This window comes from Pezoporus flaviventris, unplaced genomic scaffold, assembly GCF_033815535.1.
Source record: "Pezoporus flaviventris isolate CSIRO_AGI_PZ_B2104156 unplaced genomic scaffold, CSIRO_AGI_Pfla_v1 ptg000007l, whole genome shotgun sequence".
NCBI classification, from domain to species: domain Eukaryota; kingdom Metazoa; phylum Chordata; class Aves; order Psittaciformes; family Psittacidae; genus Pezoporus; species Pezoporus flaviventris.
The window spans coordinates 60910457-60937208 of NW_026892555.1; the positions used below are offsets into that span (position 1 = coordinate 60910457).

Here is a 26752-nt window from a genome sequence, read left to right on the forward strand (position 1 = left end):
GGCCCGCTCGCTACCCGCAGCCGGCGGGCGCAGGAGGAGCAGTGGAGGCGGCGGCGCTGCTAGCAGCACGGAGAGGAGCCATGTCAAGATAAAGACACGAAGCCGCGGAGCCCCCCCATGCCTGCTGCAGTAGACACGGTGACCGGGCCGCCCGCTCTGCCGCTGCGCAGCCCCAATCTGGTCCCCATAGTCTAGCTCAGCGCCCCGGTGCCGGGGAGTGGGGAAATGGTGGCGGAGAGAGGAAAAGGAGGAGGAAGAGGCGGCGGCGGCGGCAGCAGCAGCAGCGGAAGGAGGAGGAGACGGCGACGGGTCTCTGCGCTAGTGGCTCCTACGGAGGGCGGCGGGCACAGAGATCCCGGAGTGGCGGATGGGGACGGACGGAAGACGGATGAAAGAGCTAAGGCGAGCTTCTCTTCGCCCAGGCGGTGCCGGGACGTCCTCGGAGGCGGCCGGCAGGAGTGAGTGGCAGCGCCGCGGTGTGCGCGGGTAGCTCGGCACGGGAGCGAGCGCGAAGCGGAGCTGCGCAGCCGGCACTGACCACTCAAAATGGCAGCGCCTGAGTCACACAGGCACCGCCCTGCCAGCAAAGCGCAGGCGCGTTCTGCCGGCGCGTACCAAGTGCTCCAGTCCCCGGGGTGGGGAGAGCACACGATGGACTCTTGTACTTCGGGCAGTAAGGCTCAGCGGTAGCTCGCTAGCCACGGGCACGCCTTTTCGGGGCAAGAGGAGAGCACATCCAGCGGCAGAGGACCCCCGAGCCGTCCTCACGGTGAGAGTTGGGGTCGCACCTCCCTGCTCTTTCCCCCCGCCACTGTCACGCCCCGTGTCATAGCCCTGGTGCGCCATGTGACGCCGGGTGGACAAGGGCTGGAGTTGCACAACAGCAGTTCTGTGGGGCAGGGGGTGAGGGGGAGTAACGTTATCGCGGCAAACGCCTGCTTCACGAATCTAGTCGCTCCGTCCTTTCCCCGTACTCATCGGGAAGCGAATGCTTAATCGTGTTTACACTTTAAAACACTGTGATTTATATTGGTAAACGCAGCTTTTCAGTCTGGTAGCAGCACGGTTTGTTCAGTTCTTTTCAGCCCGTGTGTGAAGTAAACTAAATTAACGAATGTAAATCCAGCGTTTACTAAAAGTTTACATGGCGATGGCCTGGCTCCAGTACCGATCTTGCGTGTTCCTAAGGTACTTTCCAACCCTAACTATTCTATGATTATATAATATGCTTAAAACAGGCTGTGTTACTCTGTGCTGGTGGTTGCAATGCTTCCAAGGAGGCGAGCTAATTGTTGTAAAGCAGTAATTGCTATTCCACAGACCCAAACCTAATCCTCGGAGAAAAGTAAAAAGAGAAAAGTACGCAGGTTTATCTCTCTACTATGAGGAAAGGCTTGTTCCACCCTCCCTGCAATGGAAGTGCAGTGAGGACAAACCTCACTTTTACCTGATGTCTTCCCTTCCCCAGGGTGAGAAGGAAGAATTACTATCTTCAGCACTGGGCACAGGCATTTGGTGCCCACCCCTCCTGTATCCCCGCTGGGAAAGCCCCATCACCCAAAATAACTCAGACTCCATAGGTCTCAGTCTTTTTTCCCCCTTTTACTTGTCCCTGCTGGTTTCCCTTGTTCTCTCCTGAGAACTATTTCCCCCTAGTACTCCTTTCCTTTACACACTTTCCCTTGGGCACCTTTCTGTTGGATTTTCCTCCTGCCTGCCTTGCAAGCAGCTGCCATGTTGTAGCCCTTAGACCTTGTTCTCACACAGCATGAGTCAGGCCCTCTGATGCAAACGCTGCATCTTGCCTTCCCCTTCATAGGCGTTACCCAGGACGCTCCTCTCTTGTTTGAACAGGAACAGAGCAGAAAGGGAGTAATTTTTACCCACTTACTTACAGACTGTTGTTCACTCCTCATGGCAGTGCCTGTTGGAAATCACCCTTTGTTTGGAGGTAAAAAGCAAAACCTCTACACAGGAATACTCTACTGCTGGGGCTATTAAAAAAAAATGCCAGCATTTTTAACCTATATTATCAGTCTGGCCTTAATGAGAGCTATGCTTAGATACCCTTTTTTTTCCAGTCATAGCGCTTTTGTTTGCCGTGCCCCCCCCCACCCCACATGGCATTTTGTGCTGCAGTCTTGTGCCTGCTGCTATTTTAAGCCGTGACTCACACTTGGCCTGTGACCCTCTTTGTGCTGGCACTGCCGATGCAAGGACGGGTGGCTGCAGCAGCACTGCGGGACACAAGGATTACCCGGCACAGAAGACCCTCTGACAGAACTGGCGCCTTTCCTACCTGCAGAGGAGAAGGGAAGGAGTTTTCTTCCAGCCCAGTAACTCCAGCTGCCCTCTGAAGTGAAGGGATGTGGCTGCAGCTACTGCTCTTTGTCACAAGGGATTGAGCAGCTGCCCAGCCCCAGGTTGAGGAATGCAGCCAAAAAAATCTGTCAAATGTAGTGCTGGCACTACAGTTTTTCTTCTGGAGGACTTTCTAGAAGAGCTATGAGGACTATACATACTTAGATGAAATATATATATATATATGCGCACACAGATATGCAGAGGAAACAGGAGGTCGAGTACAGAGTATTACAGGTTAAACAGCTGCCAGCTGTCTCCTGCAAACTTTGGCTGCTCGAATCTTTCCACAACATTTCAGGAGGAGATGGGGAACTGAAATCACCCCAGGTTCCTTGTGTATAGATTGCTGCTTCTCCTTATAAAGGAGAACCAAACACAGAGAAGACTTTTTCTTTTCACTCATGGGCTAGTAAAGATATCCTGACAGTGGTTACACAAATGAGTACATCAACCAACCAAAGTATGTTTATTATACATATATGTGCAGAAATATCTACACTATTAAAGCCATGAGTAGTAGCTGAGTCTTGTACTACATTTATAGTTTGTTGCTTTTCCTCCATCATGCAAAATGATGAAGCTCATATAGGAGGAAAATACCAGCATCTTGGTTAAAATATGTATTTTTAAGTAACATCACTGAATGGAGAGTTAAGAATTATCAAAATAAATATTTATATAAAACTGACCTTCTCTTGAGCTGATAATTTTATATTACTGTTTTGCTTCTTACTGGTTATGCAATGTTGTACCATTTGAAAGAGGGGCTTTGTGCCTGAAAGCTGGTGTGTGTTTTGCAATTACAATACTTGGTCTAATGACAGACTGCCTCTCTTCAAATCCAGTTTAAAATTATGTAAGCTTTATCATGAAGAAGAGAGAAATGTGCGTGGTATATAACACAAACCCGACAAGTGGGTTGTGGCAGTATATGCAAAATACATAATTGGGTTTTTTTTTTAGGCTTCAGTCCCATTATCACAGCAAAAACCGTGTTCCTTGTGCATGTTAAATCCAGGCTGAGCACAACAGTGAGTAGAGTGGGTCAGGTTCTGTTTGGTTAACACAGCACAGACAAACAAGCTAGTGTCCTTTAGTCTTTCTCCCGGAGTGAGGAGCACTTGGTAGGTTTCCATGTAGCTGCAGTCCCATGGTCTCTGAGGAATGAAATGCTTGTGTATCCCTAGGGACTTTGGTCTCTGCAGCAGAGGGGGTAGGCACTGTTCAGCTGTCATCCTGGAAAAATAGAGGATCAGGCAGCATGGGCAATAAATCGTGCGGAGGTAGGAGAGACCTGGCCACAAAATTACATTCCTTGGGAGAGAAGATGTCCGAGTAATGTAGTTTTGAGAAGTACTGTGAGTTTGGAATATCTGGTTCCTTGTGTATTTTTACCTTTTCTGCTCTGAAAAACTTTAATTTTCTGTTCACCATTTTATTGTTTCCATGCTGTTTTCAGTGAAACCAAACACTTATTTTCTTCACATTTCAGTTTCATATTAACTTGTGGAGTTTTCTCCTGTAAGTTAAAAAAGGATTGGTAACTTTATAGGAAGACCTTGTCTTTTTTTTCCCCCAAATTATGTGATTTCACAGTCTAATTCCTGTTTTCATAATTAAATGTTTACTTATAAGCACATGGGCAGAATTGTATGCTAATGCCTCTGTTCTTAATTTCCAGCTCAATAATTAGTTAATTAAAATGTAGCAATTTCTAGTTAATAATTAGTTTGTAACAGATTGTATCAAATTGATGTATATGGTATAGATATAGTTAGGAAGAGAGGAACTGTATTCTGTTATCTTTCTGGTTATGCTTTCCATGCATACTGTACTGGCATGCATATGTTAGAAGTAGTATCAGCCCTGAAGCTACTTGCTTCAATAACAGAACTATGATTAATTCAGTGCCAAAATGTTTATGCATGAGACAAAAGTAAATTAGTATTCTTTCTAAATTCAAACAACACAAATTAGATGGCAGTTAAAACTCTTTCATATACTTTGGAATATAGTGTGATTCACTGTTTTCTGCCTTTAGAGAAAACATTTGTTTCTAAGACGTAACAGGAATGCTTTTGTGCACAGAAATGGCAATGTTTAATGCATAAAATATTCCTTATAGCATGCTGTGGATGACTGTATATCTGCTGCACAGCTACTGCTACATAATTAAAGCTTCATTCATCACTTCCCTGTGCCTTGCCTTCTAGTCATAGGGCTCTGGTCACAAAAGCAGCCATATATTGTTGGGCACATGAGGTATTGATCCTAAACTTCTACCTACTGTCGTTGGGTTTGTTTCATCTAAATTAGTATAATCCTTCCTTTGGACAGAGTTTCAAGCATCCTTCCGTCCTGGTTAACCTAGGGAAAAGAAGACAAATCATGAACTTCTTGTCGGTAACACACGAAGCACTCCTCTATACGATGTAATACCCCAGAAACAAGACGCTGAGGGACGGGAAGCATTAGGCACTGTGATGCCACGCTGCCACCTAGCGTCACCCGGCAAATTGCGGGGAACCCTTTTATCCCTTAGCTAAATGGCCTTTTAATTGGGCAGAAAGGCCAAAAAGCAACAGCAAGAGACCCGAGAGCTACAATTCCTGTTTATTGATTCAGCGATCTCGGGGCTTCCTCTCCTGCAGCACTCTGCAGGGCTTGCACCCAGAGGAGAACTGAGACACACATAAATGTCTTACATTTATGTGCTTCAGAGGCACAACGCTGCACTGACTCCCTTGGCACCCTCCACGGTAGTTTTCTGCATCTAAAATAGTTACAGTAGTAGTTTACATTAAATACTAAAAAAAAAAAAAAAAAAAAAAAGAAGTGTTTATGATATTTACTTAATAGTGTCATTTATGAAATACAAAATTACAACGTAGTTTACCTGCACTTAATGTAGCAGGTAGAAATAGAGTCCTTAAGCACCCTAGAGCTAGATAATTATCTGTGGGTTACAGAGCCTTGACAAAAGGTACAATGTGACCATCAAGTAGAAACACCATTTTGCCAGTACTTGATTCAGATAGCCAAGTCCAAGCTCTCTCTGTGTAATCCTGACGAAGTTCCCACACACCGGAATCTAAGCAAGACTGGACCCCAGAGGTAGTAGAGACTATGTACTGCCTTCCCACCTATTCCCATGTTCCCAGATTCCTGGAATCATAGAATCAGCTAGGTTAGAAAAGACCTTTAAGATCATCAAGTCCAACCTTTACTCCAGGACTGCCAAGTCCACCACTAAACCGTAGTCACTACGTGAACTCCCAAGAAGCTTTTTTTCAGCTGTCATTTGCTATAAAAACTGATGACATTTATTAGTAGCAATGGAGTACAAAAGCTCTGAAAATTACACATACTGTCATGACTAATCTAACAAGTTGGCTAGGCTGTATGGGAAACCTCATGTCCTGGGTTCAGCAGTAGCAGTCATTTTTCTCCTCCTTGGTAGCTGGTGCAGTGCAGTGTTTTGACTTTCGGCCTGGGAACAGAGCTGATAGCGATGTTTTGGTTTGGCCAAGGACTTTGTGAGCCTCATGCTCTGCCAGGGGGGAGGGGAAGCCAGGAGGAAGCAGAGACAGGACACCTGACCCAAACTGACCAAAGAGGTATTCCATACCACAGCACGTCATGCCCAGGATGTAACTGGGAGTTAGCCGGAAGGGCTGGGAGACTGCAGGGTTGGAGGAGGTATCGGTCGGAGCTTGGTCGGGCTTGGGGGCCGAGTTATCGGTCAGCTGGTGCTGAGGTGTTGTATTCTCTTCCCTTGTTATTTCCTTTATCATTATTATCATTGGTGGTAGCAGTAGTGATTTGTGTTATACCTTAGTTACTAAACTGTTCTTATCTCAACCCGTGGGAGTTGCATTCTTTTCAATTCTCCTCTCCATCCCTCCGAGAGCAGGGGGAGGGCAAGAAAGGGGGGGAGGTGAGTGAACGAATTACCTGACTGGGTTTAAACCACGACACCTCAGTGTGTTTACTTAGGCTCATCTGAAGTGCAAATAGTTCTCAGTATTCGTGACAGAGAGGGTTTTTTTATGAAACAAGCTAAAATGCATTATATTGCTGAGGTGAGTAGCTTGAGAGAGGACGCCTGCAACACCGGAGTGGCGCGGGGAGAGATCGGCCTCCAGGAGCCTCACCTCAGAGCGACAAAAGCCATTGAGGAGGGAGCCTCAGGTCCTCAACAGGACTTGCCCAGGAGCCGGCACCTCAGCTCATGCGAGCAGCTGACTCACCGGGGACGGAGCCAGGAGGCTCGGCGGGAGCTGTGAGCGGTTAAAAACCTGCCCAGGGAGCGCGGGCGACCAGGAGCGGGTGGAGGCAGTTTGTACGGCAGTTCGAGTGAGGTGACCGCCTGATCAAGAGGACTCGACTGGAGCGCAGGGGGAGGAAGGACTGCTTGCTTGTGCGGGGAGACGTAGACGGACCGATCGACCAGAGAGATCATGGTCACCACTCGATCAAAACCTGTAGTTAGGAATAACGTGGGTACCCAGACTGAGCCTTCCTGCAGACATGCGGCCGTGCAGGTCTCTGGCTGCAGTAAATGACTGAGCCTGGCACTTGTACTGGAGGGAGCCAGTGACACCGCTTGTGTGAGGTGTGAGCAAGTAGATGACCTGCTAAAGCAGGTGGTTGAACTGAGGGAGGATGTTGAAAGGTTGAGAGCTATCAAAGAGTGTGAAAGTGAAATTGATTGGTGGAGCCACAGCCTAAGGCAAGGGCAGAGGGAAGTGGTTGAACAAGTGATAGATCCCTTTCCCTCCTACCATTAGATAGAAGGAGTGAACTTAAAGGACAAGGAAGTATGGAGGGAGGTCCCTCCTCGGAGAGGTAAGTGAAAACCCTCGCAATCCCTTCCTTCCTCCCAGTTGCCCTTGAGTAACAGGTATGAGGTCTTAGAACTACAGGGCCAGGTAAATGGAGATGGAGGGCTAGATCCATCTAGTGAGTCACCTAGGGCTTGTCACTCACCCCCATACCTTAGAACTTACTCAACGAAGAAGAAAAGAAGAGTAATTGTGGTGAGTGACTCCCTTCTGAGGGGAACAGAAGGGCCCATTTGTCGACCTGATCCATCCCACAGGGAAGTCTGCTGCCTACCTGGGGCTCGGACTGGAGATGTTAAAAGGAAACTCTCTGATCTGGTGCAGCCCTCTGACTGCTATCCGCTGCTGGTTTTTCAGGTTGGCAGTGATGAAATTATTACAAGCAGGGCAAGGGCAATGAAGAGAGACTTCAGGGCCCTGGGATGGCTGGTTAGAGGGTCTGGAGTGCAAGTGGTGTTTGCCTCCATACCTGTTACAAGCAAAGGTGAAGAGATAAATAGGAAGAGACTGCAGATTAATGTATGGCTACGGGACTGGTGCCAAAGGCAGGGGTTTGGGTTTTTCAATCGTAGGCTGCTATATGAGACACCTGGTTTGCTGGTGGCAGGTGGGATACATCAGTCCCAGAGCGGGAGAAGGTTTCTGGGGCAGGAGTTAGCAGGGCTCATTGACAGGGCTTTAAACTAGGTAGGAAGGGGAGATAACTGGGCCTGTTCGGGACAAGCCCAAGAGAAACATGCTAGGGCTTGAATAATGGCAGTCTAGGGAGAACTCTCGATCTATTGTCTCATTTGAGGGAAAGGGTAGTTGTTTAAACCCTGTCCTGCAGAGGAAAAAGGGTACCTGGGCAAGAGTTAGTAGAGCTCACTCACAGAGCTGTAGGTTAGATTCAAAGTGCGAGGGGGTTGTAGCTGGGTTTGAACTAGTGGGGCAATGTTCTAGTATGAATGAAGACCAGAAGGCCTCCTGCCTTCCAAGGGTGCCACTAGCATGCTCTGCTCGCCCCCTGAAATGCCTGTACACCAATGCACGCAGCATGGGGAATAAACAGGAGGAGTTAGAAGTCTGTGTGCGGTCTAAAGGTGTCACCGCACCTGGTGGCAATTACAGAGACATGGTGGGACAGCTCGCATGACTGGAATGTGGTTATGGATGGCTATGTCCTTTTTAGGAAAGATAGATCAGCAAAGCGAGGTGGTGGAGTTGCTTTTTAAGTGAAAGAATGTATTGAGTTCTGTCCAGGGACAGATGAGGACCAAGTGGAAAGTCTGTGGGTGCGAATTTAGGGACAGGCTGGTATGGGTGGCACAGTTGTGGGGGTCTATTATAGACCTCCTGATCAGGACGAAGGAGTTGATGAGACTTTCTACAGGCAATTGAAAGCAGCCTCACGACTACATGCCTTGGTCCTTATGGGGGATTTTAACTACCCCGATATCTGCTGGAAGACTTGTACAGCCAGTCATTCACAGTCTAGGAGGTTCCTCCAGTGCATTGATGATAACTTCTTAATGCAAATGGAGAGGAGTGCTGCTGGATCTGGTACTCACCAACAAGGAGGGTCTGGTTGAAGTAGTGACAGTCAGTGGCAGCCTGGGCTGCAGTGACCATGAGATGGTGGAGTTTAGGATCTTGTGTAGGAGGAATAGAATACCTAGCAAAGCCACATTTCTAAATTTCCAAAGGGTAAACTTTGGCCTCTTCAATCAATTGCTAAGGGAAGTATCATGGCAAAGGGTACTAGGTGGTAAAGGGGCTCAAGATAGTTGGTCAGCATTCAAGGACCACTTCTTCAAAGCTCAGGATCACAGTGTCCCAATGAGTAGGAAGTCAAGTAGGGGAGCCAGGAGACCAGCATGGTTAAACAAGGAACTGCTGGGCAAACTCATGTGGAAAAAGAGAATCTATGGATTATGGAAGGAGGGGCTGGCCACTTGGGAGGAATATAGGACAGCTGTTAGAGGATGCAGGGAAACAATTAGGACAGCTAAGGCCTCCTTGGAACTTAATCTGGCAAGTTGGGTCAAGGACAATAGAAGGGGCTTCTTCAAATACATAGCGAATAAAACTAACACAAGAAGCAGTATAGGCCCACTGCTGAATGAGGTGGGTGCCCTGGAGACAGAGGATATAAAGGGAGAGGTGTTGAATGCCGCCTTTGCCTCTGTCTTTACTCCTGCAGACGCTCCCCGGGGGACCCAGATTCCTATAGCCCCAGAAGGAGTCAGGATAAAGGATGAGTTTTCTTTGGTAGATGAGGATTGGGTTAGGGATCAGTTAAGCAATCTGGACATCTGTAAATCGATGGGTCCGGATGGAATACACCCGCGGGTGCTGAGGGAGCTGGCGGAGGTCATTGCTGGGCCACTCTCCATCATCTTTGGTAAGTCATGGGAAACAGGAGAGGTGCCTGAGGATTGGAGGATGGCAAATGTCACGCTGGTCTATAAGAAGGGCAAGAAGGAGGACCCGGGTAATTACAGACCGGTCAGCCTTACCTCCATCCCTGGAAAGGTGATGGAACAACTTATTCTTGACACCATCTGTAGACATATCAAGGATGAGGGAGTCATTAAGAGCAGCCAACATGGCTTTACCAAGGGGAAGTCATGTTTGACCAACCTTACAGCCTTCTATGAGGAAGTAACTAGGTGGATGGATGATGGTAGAGAGGTAGATGTGGTTTTTCTTGATTTCAGTAAGGCATTTGATACTGTCTCCCACAGCATCCTCATAGATAAGCTAAGGAAGTGTGGGCTTGATGATCAGGTAGTGAGGTGGGTCAAGAACTGGTTGGAAGGGAGAAGGCAGAGAGTTGTGGTCAATGGGGCAGAATCTAGCTGGAGGTCTGTGACTAGTGGAGTCCCTCGAGGGTCGGTGCTGGGACCAGTCCTGTTTAATATTTTCGTCAACGACCTGGATGAGGGAACTGAGTGTACCCTCAGCAAGTTCGCTGACAATACTAAACTGGGAGGAGTGGCTGACACACCAGAGGGCTGTGTTGCCATTCAGCGAGACCTGGACAGGCTGGAGAGTTGGGCGGAGAGGAACTTCATGAAATTCAACAAGGACAAGTGTAGAGTCTTGCATCTGGGGAAGAACAACCCCATGTACCAGTACAGGTTGGGGGCTGACCTGCTGGACAGTAGTGAAGGGGAAAGGGACCTGGGGGTCCTGGTGGATAGGAGGATGACCATGAGCCAGCAATGTGCCCTTGTGGCCAAGAAGGCCAATGGCATCCTAGGGTGCATTAGAAAAGGTGTGGTTAGTAGGTCAAGAGAGGTTCTCCTCCCCCTCCAGTCTGACTTGGTGAGGCTGCATCTGGAATATTGTGTCCAGTTCTGGGCCCCACAGTTCAAGAAGGACAGGGAATTGCTTGAAAGAGTCCAGCACAGAGCCACGAAGATGATTAAGGGAATGGAACATCTCTCTTATGAGGAGAGACTGAGGGAGCTGGGACTCTTTAGCTTGGAGAAGAGGAGACTGTTTACAAATACGTAAAGGGTGAGTGTCGGGATGATGGAGCTAGGTTTTTTTCAGTGATGTCCAGTGACAGGACAAAGGGCAATGGGTGTAAACTGGAGCACAGGAGGTTCCATGTGAACATCAGGAAAAATTTCTTTACTGTGAGAGTGACAGAGCACTGGAACAGGTTGCCCAGGGGGGTTGTGGAGTCTCCTACATTGGAGATATTCAAGGCCTGCCTGGACAAGTTCCTGTGTGATGTACTCTAGGTTACCCTGCTCTTGCAGGAGGGTTGGACTAGATGATCTTTTGAGGTCCCTGCCAACCCTTGGGATTCTGTGATATTGCACTCAGTCTGAATAAATATGTATTTTCCTAGCACTGGGTTGACAGAATTTTGCATATAAATGCCATAACCCCTATTTAAAGTTAACCTTCAGTCATAAAAACAGGAATTATTACAATAAAGTATCTGAGTTTGTAGTTATCAAGGAAATTGTATTTGCTGATGTGATTTTCAAAGTGGAAATTAAGTTTGTGCAGTTCTGGTGTCCTCAACATAAAAAGGACATGGAACTGTTGGAACAAGTCCAGAGGAAGGCCACAAGGATGGTCAGGGGACTGGAGCACCTCCTGTATGAAGACAGGCTGAGAAGTTGGGGCTGTTCAGCCTGGAGAAAGCTGCGTGGAGACCTCATAGCAGCCTTCCAGTATCTGAAGGAGGCCTACAAGAATGCTGGGGAGGGACTCTTCATTAGGGACTGTAGTGATAGGACAAGGAGTAATGGGTTAAAACTTAAACGGGGGAAGTTTAAATTGGATACAAGGAAGAAGTTCTTTCCTGTAAGGGTGGTGAGGCACTGGAATGGGTTGCCCAGGGAAGCTGTGAATGCTCCATCCCTGGCAGCGTTTGAGGCCAGGTTGCACAGAGCCTTGGGTGACATTTTTGAGAGTGAGGTGTCCCTGCCAATGGCAGGGGGGTTGGAACTTGATGATCTTAAGGTCCTTTCCAACCCTATTCTATGATTCCTTTTTGTGAGATTTTTGTATAATAATACTAGTTTCCCCCTCCTAAAAAAAAGGAGGAGGTTCTTTAGACAACTCTAGAAGTATTTTCCAAAGGATATTGTGGGCGATGAAAGTTTAAATGGCTCAGTGGGAAACTGAACAAGTTTATGCAAGAGATATTAGCTTTATTTCCTTATCCTTGTTTACAGATTTCCTAATTCATCCTTATTTATATTCTGCTCTTTTTTCTTTCATCAGACCATCACATGCTCCTAAGTACTATACAGTTTCTTCACAAACAGAAGGCTGACAGAGTGGAATGCTAAATAAATGCTTCTGTCTGTAATGATCCCAGTTTCTAATAGCTCCATCAAGTTGCCTGGAAAAAGGTTGATAGCTGCTCTAAACTACCTATGAGACCTTCACTGCAAGGAATGTGTCCTTAACTGTACAACTATTTACTCACAAGTCAGCAAAAGATTCTATTATCATAAATAAAAGATAAAAGTGCAAATATTTGCAAGAACATAATCATAAAGTGGCTCCTAACAACCTTAACAGCATAATTAATGGAGAAATGTAGTCTATATCATATGCAAAATTATTGTTTATCAGTTGCTGTGGCTTAACCATGTTAATTTTTGCCCCTTTTTTTTTTTGCAACTTGTACTGTATTTAGATAGGAGTGATGACAATTAAGTGGATACATGGTTCAATTCAGTTTGGTACAGTATCTTTACAAAATACAGTGAGTTTGGGGAGTGACAAAGCAGTCAGACAGACTTTCCATCTGCTTTCAAGCTACAGGGAGATTTTGAATATGGAACCAGTAGACCTTCTATGCAATCTTTCAATAGCTAAGATGAGCACAAGGCAGTGCTTGTGTCTTTCATTTCCTACAGCTTTACTTGGTCCAGGTGACTCAAGCCTTGTTACCTAAAATTTGGTGCAAAAGAAATACTCTCCAAGACTTGTTCTGGAGTTTTAGAAAGCAGGTATTCTTTATTCGGTGCTGGGAACACACGGGATTGCTCCACCTAGCATGTCCACTGAGTTACACAAAATTCATTCCTTTTATTGTACAAAACATGCATATGCAACACATTTCTTGGAAAGAGGCAGTCTCTCCCAAGAACTAATTAAAATATTTACATTCACATTCCGCATGTACCATTAATTGAGGCTGGGGTCATTTGAGGGGCTCTGGTGGTCTTTTAGGGTCTGTACACAGTGTCCTTCGGTTAAACTCTGATGATGAGCTTGTGCTGTTCAGACGTGTTGCATAACTCGTCAAGGTAGTTGATTGCACACTACCAGTCTGAACTGGTTACAGTTCCTTCTGTGGAAACCAGGTTCTTCTGATCTTTCTTGTTTTGTTCTTCAGAATGTTGACTTGTCATTTTTTATTGCAGATGTTTCAAAACAAGACCTTGCCTCCAGGTTAATTATTTATAGAAGCTACATACTCAGAATCAAGTATGTTACAAATAATTCAAGGGATCAAGTCTGCCCTTTTCTCATGAGAGTTTTTGATGGATTGTCATCAGAGACCCTCATACTAAACTTTTGTACCTAATTTTAAACCATATTTGAATATAACAACTACAACGTTGTATCACCATACAGGCAAGGATACAAATTAGGATAATCAAGATTATTCCAACAAAAAAAAAAATTTAACCAGGACAAGTCTGGCATCCAAGAGGTAAGTTTATCCTGTATTTATTGGAATACCCAAGAAGTGTAATCTGTGGTAACGTCATGTAAAATTTTAGTGCAATCCCAGATCTCTTCCAAATCTGTAGTAATTCTGCCACTTTGATCAATATACATGCAATAGCTGTATTTATGATGGTACAAACACCACCTTGTGAAGCCAATAACAAATCTAGGGCCATCCTGCTTTGGATCTACTTTTGACAGGCTAGATACTTTAATCTGCAAAGCCTATATGGCACAAATGGTTTTCTTTTCAATGTTTTCTATTACTGTTGAAATGTTTATTATGGTTTTCTCTAATTCAGTTACCCCAAGCCATGGGAAGAACCATCTCATAAAACCACTGAACCCATGGGCTCTGTCAGCTAAAGCACTATGAACCCTGTTTACTGTACTCCTTGTAGGTATGTTCTCTCAATAATTGTGATGTTAGGAACTAAAGCTCCAAAGGTACATGCTCCTCTCCATCCTAGGGTAATATTTTCTGAGCAGTTGTGCCACACAGTCAATAACATCCTGTTCCTGCAGGAACTAGAAGACCAGTGTAATTCAGTCATTGAAGTTCAGAGTCTATCTTTGCCATGTTAAAACAGCATCTCGTTACAACATGAGAGTTTTCCCAGAGAGATACCATTTCCTGAACTTACTTAATAGGTCCATGTACTATTTTCTTCTAATATAATTGTGTTTTTTTCCATTATGTTTCACACTTCTTGACACTGGATCTTTTTAAGAGCGGTATTGCTCCAAAATGTGCTATTTGTCCAAGAGCCATTAAGTGGGATTCCTATTAAGGATAACCTTGGACTAGAATCCTTAGGCACTGGGTGTGAATCCAACAATCTCATTTTTGTACAGGAATTGGGTAATATTTTGAATTAGAGATAAGTGTATATTAAGCCTTATTCTCACCAAGCAAGAGATAGAGCCTGTACACAAGTCATAAATGTTTCCTGACATCTTTTTTTCCAGCTGAGTTTTGTGTTATTCTTTCTACCATTCCACTTGACTGAGGTCTATATGGTGTATGCAAATCCCAAGAAATTCCCAATATTTTACTCATTTGTTGAACTTTTGCTATAAAATGCGAGCCCCTATCTGATGACATTCCCAAAATAATTTCAAATAATGGGAAAATTTCTTTTAATAGCATTTTACCGCTTCTCTCACTCTTTCAGTGTGCATGAGAAGGCTTCTGGCCAGCCAGTAAATGTGTCTATTAGAACAAGCAAATATTTCCATCCCCCTTTTCTTGGCAGTTTGGTAAAATCTATTTTCCAAAACTCTCTGGGTAAATTATCTTGTTTATTGGTTCCTAATAACATTTTATTCTGAGTGTTAGGATTATTTTTACTACAAATTTCATCTCTCTCTGTAACAGATCTCACAACTTCTATTGTATTTTGGCTAATAACAGTTTTATGTAGGTGTTTCAATCAATTTTTAAATCCCCAGTGTACTCTAACATGTTCCTCTTTCATGATTTTTCTCATCAGAAAGTAGGGTATTACTATTTGTCCATTAGGGGTCACTGCCCATCCCTTTTCCTGGTTTTGTGCTAGTAAAGTGTCAATTAGTTTTTCATCTTGAAGGTCATGTTTGGGGTTTTCAGTTAAAGTAAGTCCTTTTTTCTGGCAGTAGAGCTAACACTTCACCTTCCATTTCAATGCCTCTTTCTACAGCCACTTTTGTCTCTAAATCTGCTTATCTGTTTCCCAGTTCTTGAATGGTTTTTCACAATCGATGGGCTTTACAGTGCATAATAGCTTTCCTTCTAGGAAGTCTGACACTGTCTAACTAATGTGGTCAGCATCTTTGACCTCAGTCCCTTGTGCTGAAAGTATCACAGTACCACAGTACTGTGGGGACCTCAAAAGGTTATCTAGTCCAATCCCCCTGCTGGAGCAGGAACACCTAGATAATGTTACACAGGAATGTGTCCAGGTGAGTTTTGAATGTCTCCAGGGAAGGAGACTCCACAACCTCCCTGGGCAGCCTGTTCCAGTGCTCTGTCACCCTCACCAAGAAGAAGTCTCTTCTCAAGTTTAAGTGGAACCTCTTGTGTTCCAGTTTGTACCCATTACCCCTTGTCCTATCATTGTTTGCCACTGAGTAGAGCCTGGCTCCATCCTCATGACACTCCCCCTTTATATATTTATAGACACTAATAAGGTCGCCCCTCAGTCTCTTCTTCTCTGAACTATAGAGACCCAGCTCCCTCAGTCTTTCCTCATAAGGGAGATGCTCCACTCCCTTAATCATCTTCGTTGCCCTGCGCTGGACTCTCTCCAGCAGCTCCCTGTCCTTCTTGAACTGAGGGGCCCAGAACTGGACACAATATTCCAGATGCGGTCTCACCAGGGCAGAGTAGAGGGGAAGGAGAACCTCTCTCGACCTACTAACCACCGCCCTTCTAATACACCCCAGGATGCCATTGGCCTTCTTGGCCACAAGGGCACAGTGTTGGCTCATGGTCATCCTGTCGTCCACTAGGACCCCCAGGTCCCTCTCCCCTACGCTGCTCTCTAACAGGTCGTTCCCCAACCTATACTGGAACCTGGGGTTGTTCCTGCCCAGATGCAGGACTCTACACTTTCCCTTGTTATATTTCATCAAGTTATTCCCTGCCCAACTCTCCAGCCTGTCCAGGTCTCGCTGGATGGCAACACAGCCTTCTGACGTGTCAGCCACTCCTCCCAGCTTAGTGTCATCAGCAAACTTGCTGATAGTACACTCAATTCCCTCATCTAAATCATTGATGAATATATTAAATAATACCGGTCCCAGTACTGACTCTTGAGGCACTCCACTAGTTACAGGCCTCCAACTATACTCCGCCCCATAGACTACAACTCTCTGGCTTCTCTCCTTCAGCCAGTTCACAGTCCACCTCACTACCTGATCATCCAGACCACACTTCCTCAATTTAGCTGTGAGGATGCTGTGGGAGACTGTGTCAAATCCTTTGCTAAAGTCAAGGTAGACCACATCCACCGCTCTGCCATCATCCATCCGCTGTGTTATTTCCTCCTAAAAGGCTAAGAGATTGGTCAAGTATGATATAATGGTCAGGCATAATCCTCTTTCTTTCCGTACGGCTTCATGGGCATGAACTACTCCAAAGGTCCATCCAAATACAGACAACTTTTCTTTTGCTCAATTCCAAGGTATGGGTGACAGCTACCAGTTCTGCCTTTTGTGCTGATGTTTTCGGGAGAAGGACCTTCACCTCTGTTACATGCAGCAATCACTGCATAGCCCAACATATGCTTTGTTCTCACATAAAAATACTACCATCTGTATACAGAATCATAGAATGGTTTGTGTTGAAAAGGACCTTAAGATCATCAAGTTCCAACCCCCCTGCTATGGACAGGGACTCCTCACACCAGACCGTGTTGCCCAAGGCTCTGTCCAACCTGGCCTTGAACACTGTCAGCATTTACCACTTCTTTGGGCAACCCATTCCAGTGCCTCACCACCTTCACAGTAAAGAACTTCTTCCTTATATCTAACCTAAACTTCCCATTTAAGTTTTAACCCATTACCCCTTGTCCTATTGCTACAATCCCTGATGAAGAGTCCCTCTCCAGCATCGTTATAGACCCCCTTCAGATACTGGAAGGCTGCTATGAGGTCTCCACACAGCCTTCTCTTCTCCAGGCTGAACAGCCCAAATTTTCTCAGCCTGTCTTCATACGGGAGGTGCTGCAGCCCTCTTACAATCCTTGTGGCCTTCCTCTGGACTTGATCCAACAGCTCCATGTCCTTCTTATGTTATATAGTTCATAGTCCAGTTTTCCTAATGGAGCATCCTTCAAGTCTGGACAACTGGAGCAGGCTTCTTCAATGGTCTGTAGACAGTCATGCTTCAGCTGGGCTGAAAGAAACATGGCAGGATTGACAATGGCAGTTGTTTTGAGCACGACATCATCCTGTTCCAACAATACCATTTGGTATTTCAAGATGCTGCTAGGGGACAGCCAATGCGCTCTTTTCTGCTCCAGTAAGAAGAACCATATGTGGAACATATACTATCATTTACTGTCCCAAAGTGATCTTACTAGCCTTGTGTATTAAAAGTACTGTTGCTACAACAGACTTTAAACATCCTGGCCATCCTTGGCTTACAGTGTCCAATTGTTTGGAAAAATACGTCACAGCTCATCTTGAATTTCCCAGAAGCTGTCATAAAGCTCCCAGTGCTACTCCCTGCCTTTCATAAGTGAACAATTCAACAGCTTTAGTGGGATCAGGGAGCCCCAGGGGTGGAGCTTTCGTCAGTACTTGTTTTAATCTTTTAAACACAGCCCTGCTTTTTTCTGTCCCTTCCAGATGGGCGTTTTACAGTCGTTCTTTAGCATCTCATGTAACAGTTTAACTAAAAGCCCGTAATTTGCAATACACAGGCGACACCATGCGACCATTCCTAGAAATGCTTGCAATTCACAGGTACTCTGTGGCGCCAGCAGGCGACAGATGGCCTCCTTTCGTTCTGTGCTCAGCTGTCTTTTCCCTTTTATAATCTCAAGGCCCAAGCAGGTTAGTTTCTTGCACAATTTGTGCTTTCTCCTTCGATATCCTATATCTGCTGAGTCCCAGAAAATGTAACAGGCTGATAGTCAATATGGTACGCTGTTCTTGAAGTTCTGCTGCTATTAGAGTATCATCTACATACCGCAGCACCATCCCGTCTGTATTTTCTTGTCTCAGTAATTCCAACTCCTTAGCTACTTGGTTTCCAAACATTATATGGCTACTCTCGAACCCTTGTGGAAGGACTGTCCATGTGTATTGCGTTTTCCTCCTAGCCTCAGGGTTTTCCTGCACAAAAGCAAATAGCTCCTGACTCTCTAAATCAAGAGGTGTGCAGAATAAGGCAGCTTTTAAATCTAAAGCTGTAAACCAACCTTGCTCCCCCCATAACGGCAGTTAATAAAGTGTATGGGTTGGCTATTACAGGATGAGTATCTTGGACGATCTTATTTGTTGCCCTTAAGTCTTGAACTAACTTAAGGTTCTTTCCATCTGCCTTTTCCACTGGTACTGTATTTAGATTTACAATCTTTTAACAAATGGTATCTAAGAAATCTCTGAATGATTGGCACTAACACCATTCTAGATTCTAATTTTAAAGCATACTGTTTCAACCTTGCCTGTATTGATCCTGGTCTAAGCTTAACTCTTACTACTATTTTGGCATGTCTCAATCTCACAGGTATTTCTCCAGCCCCCACAATTGGGAGTACTGCTTCTTCTGTTTCCTAAGAGATCAGTGGGAGATACCACAAAGTGGAAAACATATCACAATTCATCATCCCACTTTCCCTCTCTTTTCAAAACCAACACTGACTGTAACAACATATCATAATCCAGTGTTCCACTCTTCAGCCATTTCTCTCCACTAATTTGTACAGCAGCCACCAATGATACTAATATTTAATTGACCTTGTCTCCTTGCAGTCCCTCCCTGGGGTCCTCCAATCTTTTCCCAGCGTTTCAGAAGACATCCCAAGGGAGATTTCTTTAAAATCCCCCCACCCTCGAAGGCTTATTACCCCTTATGTCACACTTACAATGCGCAACTACAAACAACAAATTTAACACATAAGTCAAAAGAGCTCTTTGGTGGGACTCCAGCCCACGATTACCAAACCTAGTGCACAAGAAACCCAAAATATCCAACTGCTGTGTAGGATAAATCCTCACGGCTTAGGTGGATGGGAATTTCCATAAACAATACCTTTTGTACTCACCAGGGGTCTTACTTCAAGCTCTCAGGAATCAGGGTTCTTCCCAAGGAAGTCCTCGGTGCCAGCTGGACGTTCTGCAGTCCCAGGGTCCATAGAGGTCTAGAAGCATTTGTCCCAGCTGGGTCGCCAAAATATTACCTAAAATTCGGCGCAATACTCTCTTAAGACTCGTTTTGGAGTTTGACACGGTACGTGGAGCAATCCGCCGTGTCCCCAGCACCAAATAAAGAATGCTTGTTTTCTAAAACCTCAATACGAGTCTCAGTATTTCTTTCTCATCGAGTATGATGTAACACCTAGGCGCAGACTGCACCAGACAGCTCTGTGCCGCTCCCCAAGGCACTTGGCAGGGCCAGGACGCGTGGTTCACAGCTGAAGTGTCTTATACCCCAGCGCTCTACTCCGAGTGTCCCTCTCACCTTTCTAAAGGTGAGGATCTCTCCTCGGACCGCCTCCAGCAGCAGTTGCTCCACCCGATCTATGCTCCCCCTTATCCCACCCGCCTCAGGGCCCCTCAGACCGCCCGCACGCCCTCCTCGCTCTCCGTCCTCCCGCCATTGGCCCACGGGGCGTGGCTCCGCCGGCTGGATGAAAGAGCGCGGCCCACGATTGGCTCGGAGAGCGGCATCTGATCACGTGGCCGTGTCCCCCCCACCCGTTCTCCGCGCTCCCTAAAGCCGTACGCCGAGCCCTAGCGGGCAGGCAGTTGTGTGCGCTCTGAGCTGCAGCTGCGCGTAAACGGCTGGTGGTGGTGAGCCGGGCCGAGGAGTTCGCTGGGTGTACGCGGTGGGTTGAGGAGGTGGGGGCCGCTCTCCGTCTCGGGGAAGGTTTTGGGAGCGAGGTGGGCGCAGGTTTTCATGGCGGCTTTTGGGTCTTGGCGGGCTCCTGCCTCGCTTCCCCATTGGCCGCGGCGGCGGGCTGGGAGGGGCGCTGCCGGCTTGCTTGGCGGGAGTGGTGGGGGAGGTGGGGGTCTTTCCGCCATCTTGGGCGTGCGGCTGAGGCGCTCTGCCGCTTCTCATCCGTGTAGGAAGGGACAGCGGGGCTGTGGTTCGTGGTGATGTCTGCCGTGGGCTGCTGTGGGAAAGACGGTGTCAGCGACGCGGGGTGTGTCCTCGGGCTTTGCGTTTCCAATGCCTGTGTCGGGAAGGGACCCCGAGAGCCGCGCGGTTCACGACTGAATGTTTAATGCTGCCATAGAAGTTGATGAGCGGAAGCTGTAGTGGCCTGTAGCTAGTGTCCCCGTGCTTGCGTTGCAGCTGAGCGTTAATCATTCTTTCTTTTTTTTCTTTTTTTTCAGTGATCCTATAAATTCCAAAATGAAACAGAACGCAGAAAAAACAGGACCCTTGCAGGTATAGGTTTTGAAGTCTTGAAGCTAGAGTATGGGGCAGATAGGGGTGGAAAATTAAAAGGTTATCAAGAGCATCTCAAACACGGGATTTCCTTTGTTATGAGGTTTGTGCTCAGTTCTGTAGGAAATGGTCCCTCTGGCACGTGTTTCGTATCTACTGAAGGAATAGAAAGGGATCTGTTGCAATGTGCTTCCACCTGGCTTATGACCTGTTGGCTTGGGTATCCTCATGGCAGGCAGTGTGGCTTGGGAACACTGTCCTGCTTGGGCATACGAGGTTAAGGCTGCTTTTTTCTTACTACTCAACAAGGCCTTTTTACCTCAACGCTGAGTGTGCTGTCTTTCCACGTGACTTAGGTTTTTAGGTACTGACTACCTGCCCTAATTTGGTTACTGAATCAGTCTGGCTGCCGAGGGGGTATAGAGTGGGTTCTGCAGTCTGCCCTTAAATAGGGCTGAAGAGTTAAATCGGTCTTGGCTTGAGCATGCTTTAACTGAAGTATTCATGCAGGCAGTTATGTTTTTGAAGTCACCCTCATGAATCATAGTTGCTGTGGAATTGGTGGAAATGCTTAAATAATACAGATTTTTTTAAGAGGTGGCTTATAAGAAGTTACTGAATTTTATACTTATTCTACTTTTGTTACAGTGTTCCTTTGTTAAACCTTTTAATGTAGGCCCTAAGTGGAATAGTGCAAATGCAAATAGAGGCTATTAGTCCTCTATAATGAGGAGTAGAGTTACTGTAATGAAAACCTCTGGTATTAATGAAAATTGCCAATTGTAAAGTCTGACTTATGCACATGGTAATCTTGTCCTGTAGTGTCTCTAGGGTATAAGTTTCTCAGTGTGGCTTTTTGTGCTTTCAGTGTGTTAACTCAGGTATTACTTAATAATTTCTTGGCAGAGTATACTTAACTTTAACCCTCAATAGCAGCAAGCAGTGCCTGACACCGTGTGCCTTCTATGCCCACAGCAGTTACTGTTTGGCCTTTAGTTTAATAGTAGGGTGATTGGTGGCAGAAACTACCGTGGGAAATGCAAGCTCTTGTCAACTCAAGTACAGTGTGAATCGGGAACTTTCTCACGCTGGTATGGCATTGTGCTCTGGCTAGTCTTGCTTGGTTGTCTGCCATTGTTTGCTGTTTCATGGTGGCTGTGTAACCAACCCAATCGGAAAGCTTTAATGCAGGAAAGAGGTATTTATGCATGACAGAAAAGATGATAAACATACTATTTATACAAAACAATAGCATGTCTGGATCGAAGCAAGGAAGCTTTAGATCTCTTTTAATGGGTAATCGAAGCAACCCATATATTTAAATGAACACCGCTTGAGGGTGTGTTCACAGGTAACCAAAGCAGGTACTGCCTGTGACTTAGCCGCATAAACTTGCAGTTGCTGTCACTTTGGTCTGTGTCCCCTGAAGTCATAAGACTGCTGTTGTCAAATACAACTTTGAGAGCTTCAGCTAAAGTTTGTGTGTCACTGCATCGTAACTGGCCTTGAAATCCAGTTGGAATATTTCTGCTGGAAGAATTTTTCAAGTTCCTTTGTGAAGGGGGCTTCCCATAGCTTCTTGTGATTAAGATCCATCTCTGCTACAGATAACTAGCTTTCTTTTACACAAGCCTTAACATAGGCTAGGGTATCATCTTTTTGTTTTGAAAATATGAACCATGTGTTACCATAATAGAAACGTGACAAATTCAGAAGCTTCATTCCATGGAGAGATAAGTGGCAAATGTCTGAAGCTTTATTCTTCTTTCTAGAAATACCTCACAGACACCACAAGCAGTGCTGCCCCAAGACGGACTCTTAAAATGATCCAGCCTTCAGCAACAGGTTGCCTGGTAGGCAGACGTAATGAGGTATGAATTAAAAGATAGCTTGTAGATGTGTAATTATTTCTACTTGTAGTGAAATGCTTTTGAGCTCTTAACTGAAAAGCAATATATTTGAAAAACCTAATGTGCTAATAAGTATGACACAACTTAAGCTTATTATTGTTTTAATAATTAACAATATTTAATAATTAACAATATTAACTAGCAATTTCCAAGTAATTCAGAAAAATGTTTGCTATTTTTCTTTTGTTAAACCTATGGTTATCAAGGAAGATGTCTGTAAATTAGAACTATAATATGAAGAAAGCAGGGCTTACGAAGACATGTTTTCAGTCATAGTGAGCAGATTTACAAGTCTTTGGTTTCTTTTTAAAAAAAGCTGAAACATTGCTCTGAAGTTAAACCTGCCTGTGTTCTATGTAGAAGAAGTCTTCAGTCAAAAGGAAATGCAAGTTAACCTCAAAGGCTTGTAAAGCTGGTGTGTCTGTGGTAAAGGAGCAAGAAAGTGAAAATATTAATGATGCTGTTGAAGCCATAGATCTCATGATAAAAGGTATGTGGTAATTCCTGAAATGTTCTCTTGCACATTTTATGCTTCTGTTGGAATAGAACTTGAAATGCTGTTCCTTTTGACAGTTGGATATGGGCTTTGTGGTGGTTTCTTTTGGTGATGCCTAGCAGGAATTAATGACACTTATTCTGTGTACAATGGTAAATACAGTGTAGATAGCCAGTGCTTAAGAACAAGTTTGGTTGCCAGTAGCTGAGAAGTGATGTGTGCAACAGTGTTAAGAAGTCCCGTAGCTCATTACTTGGCTTGGCTATGAGCTTTCAAGTGACTAAGTTGAGGTGAGAGCCTGTTCTGGCATAGTGTGCGGTGTGTGCAGTTCCTCAGAACCATTAAGCCCAATATGGACAGTGACTTGGTAATAAGACTTCTGTCTTCTACATAGTACAAAGATACAAAGTACATGTTAAAAGACTGATATTTGCAAACATGACCATCTGTATAGCCATTAATATATTGTAAGCTCTTTTCTGTAAGCTTACGTTTCTAGTTGTAAACTAGCAACTGATTTCTGGGAAAGCAATACATGGAATGAGCTCTTACTATTACAGTTTATAGAATACTTGTATACAAATTAGATGTCTTAAAGTGATCCCAAAAATTCAGTCTTAGCACAGGCTCACTGTAGTTTTCTTTCTTCAGAAAGTCCTTCACCTCAGTATTGGAAGGAACTGGCTGAAGAAAGGAGAAAGGCTCTGTATGAAGTACTTCAAGAAAATGAAAAGGTAGCTAGCGAAAGATAATTAACTTCCTTACTAGTGGCTAGTGTCTTTCTGTTTTAACATTTTGTTATTTGAACTCAGTTGCACAAAGAAATTGAGCAGAAAGATGGTGAAATTGCCCGCCTGAAAGAAGAAAATGAAGAGCTGATGTCCCTTGCTGAACATGTGCATTTTATGACCAGCATGATTGAGGTACTTACAGGACTTTTCAGTTGTAGAATGAAAATGAGAAGCCAGCAAAGATACTTTTAATGAATCACGGCTTCTTTTTTGTGTGCTCCCAGAACACTCCTTTTTAAGTTACTTATCTGTTTCCTGTAGAATTGCTCTAATCCAGAGGCATAGAGTTTCTTTTAGGAGATGATGTTTTTTTTTTCCACCTTGGAACCCACAGGGGTAACAAGAAAGTACCAAGAGGGACTTTTCCTGAAGGGAAGATTCAACCTATTGTCATAGCACAGGCTTTGCATGTTACAGATGGTAATAAGGGAAAGAAGGGTTCTTTTTCACTTTGAGGTGATTTAAATTCAAATGCTTAATAGACTTAGCATCCTTCCAGTATCTGAAGGGGGCCTATAGGGATGCTGGGGAGGGACTCTTCATTAGGGACTGTAGTGATAGGACAAGGGGTAACGGGTTAAAACTTAAACAGGGGAAGTTTAGATTGGATATAAGGAGGAAATTCTTTCCTGTAAGGGTAGTGAGGCACTGGAATAGGTTGCCCAGGGAAGCTGTGAATGCTCCATCCCTAGCAGTATTCAAGACCAGGTTGGACGAGGCCTTGGGTGACATGGGTTAGTGTGAGGTGTCCCTGCCCATGGCAGGGGGGTTGGAACTAGATGATCTTAAGGTCCCTTCCAACCCTAACTATTCTATGACTCTCTGAGGCTGCTGGCTAAACCAAGTGTTTGTACTGGTTCTGCCCTCTGGGGAGCTAAACTTGGAACCAGGACACATGAAGAGGACCTGCAAGAGGGAGAAGGAAGCACCTCTGCCTTTTAAAGTCAGGGTTTCACTGAGGAATTGCCAGTTTTGTGGAAGGGTCTAATGCATTTAAGTCTGTAGTTTTCATAAACTTGTAAATTTCAGAATAGCTTCCTCTGAGAAGTCCTTGGGGCTATATAGTTGTGTCACTGATTCCATGACTCCTCTACCAGGAGTAAGTTGTTTGTAACAGCCTCTGAAGCTGTCATAAATATATAGCTATGGAACCTTGATACTACAATTACTAGCTAGGTGTTTTTTGTAGGGATTGAGCTCTCAACTGGAGTATGTAGCTGGATGCCTGGCAAATACTTTGGTTCTGATCAGACTGGAGAGGTGGAAATAAAATGAAAAATTATTGCAAGCAACTTGAAGTAAACAAGTTAGTTTTTAGTTCAGTTATTTAGCTCAGTCTTGAGAGACTCCACTAATTTGCTACACTTGAATTACTTTGGTATTCAGGGAGTGCTGCTTGTTATGATTAACCCACACGCCGAAGTTAAATGACTTGAGGAATTAAAGAACTAATATACTTGAACTTCTCTACAGGTCCTCAGTGGTTCACGCTAACTTCTGAGGTTTTAATGAGCCTTAAGTGATACATTAAACAACTAGAAACCTTAAGAGCAGCCTTTTAAAGTCCTCTATTTTTCTTCTGTAGATCACCTTAAATAAGGAACTCTTAATTTGATCAGTGAGTGCTAGAAACTGTGGGGTCTTCTAATTCATCTAGACTTAATGTAGCTTCATTATCTCTGCTTAAAAATTGAGCCTCATCTGCTATATAGTAACTTTTCTAAAGTTATACCTATATAGTACTATAATAATACTTAACTTGGGAAGCTGTTTCCTGTATTTTAGGTTGCCTAACATAAAACCTAAGGAAGACCTAACAGCAAAGCAGCAGATGTGATCTGTGAGTTAGAGGTAGCAATTTGAGTTAAACTAGAGTGTTTTAAGTTTTTTGTGACTGAGGAATGTTTTAATTACACAACAATCTCCAAATGAAGATAATTAGCTTGCTTAATTTAATATGCACATTCTTATTTCACTGGCTGTTAAGTAGAAAGCATTAAATTTGCTGTCTCCTGTTTTTCCTAGAGGCTAACTGGGCAAGCACCTGACAGTCTTGAGGAACTGGAGAGTCTGGCTCTAAAGCAGTCCAAACAAGAAAATGAAGAGCTTAACTGTGCAGATGATACAGACAGTGCTTCTGAGGAAGGACCATCGCAAGTATCATGTGGTGTACGGGGGAGTATATCAGATCTTGCTTCAAAGGAAACAAATAATTTGCAACAGGAATAACAACCTTTAAATAGGTTTCTGTATGTGGCTTTTAATTGCAGACTTCCTCTTGAAAGGATATACTAAAACTTGTCAGGTATAGGTAGCTCTTGTGGAAGAATTACAGATGTTGGTTTTAACTGAATTATGTGCAGTGAGAGTGCCTGGATACTGCATCCAAAACTTCCCACAGGCTGTGCTTAGTTGCTTGTATAGAATGCAAATACTGTGTATTTGAAATTGTTGTGTAAATATCGGTTGGTCTGACATGATACATGAAAGTTGATAAATAAATCTTTGCATTATTAAAACTGCCTCTTATTTGAATGGAAAATTGCTTGTTCTAGATTTAAGTTAGTTGTGACTGCTGTAAATGGAAGCTTTCAAGTTTTTTAGTGAATACGTGGGCAGTTTTTAACTCCTGACTTCCATAATTCTGGAGAACAGAATGGTTTTGGTAGATAAAGCAGAATAAAACCTGTGTGCTGTTGGTGAGGCTTCAGAAAGTCAAGAATGGGTAATAAAGAGTCTAGATTTATGCTTTTTGGGTTTTTAAATGATTGCCTCTGTCTTTTAAGAGAGCCTTTTCCAAGATCTCTGGATCAGACCTTAAGTAGAAAGTATGTTTTAGAAATGCATTTATTGGCTTGTGAAGAAAAGGTGATGTGTTCTTGCTCCTAGTAGCAGCTGTACTGAAAAATTGCATGCAGACAAAGCAACTGCCTGCACTTGAGAGCTATTCTGGAGACACAGTATCTGTTTTCAGTGTACTGCTCTCGTATTTACCAAAAGATAAAGCACCTTTTTACCAAGATAGTAATGTTCTGAAGGGTTTACAGGAA

The 26752-nt window shown here is 44.5% G+C and overlaps 1 protein-coding gene across 2 annotated transcripts; it reads left to right on the forward strand.

Moving 5' to 3' along the window:
* The first annotated feature begins 675 nt into the window (after positions 1-675).
* On the forward strand, positions 676-26221 carry GMNN (geminin DNA replication inhibitor). Of its 2 annotated transcripts, none has more exons than XM_061448940.1 (7): positions 676-769; positions 20451-20505; positions 22278-22376; positions 22776-22905; positions 23563-23645; positions 23724-23834; positions 25728-26221. In XM_061448940.1, the coding sequence occupies exons 2-7, from the start codon at positions 20470-20472 to the stop codon at positions 25929-25931; spliced, it is 663 nt and encodes a 220-aa protein (XP_061304924.1). In that variant the 5' UTR covers positions 676-769; positions 20451-20469; the 3' UTR covers positions 25932-26221. The 2 variants fall into 2 exon arrangements, with proteins under 2 accessions (XP_061304924.1, XP_061304923.1); XM_061448939.1 differs by lacking the exon at positions 676-769 and adding an exon at positions 20123-20257.
* Positions 26222-26752: the final 531 nt, after the last annotated feature.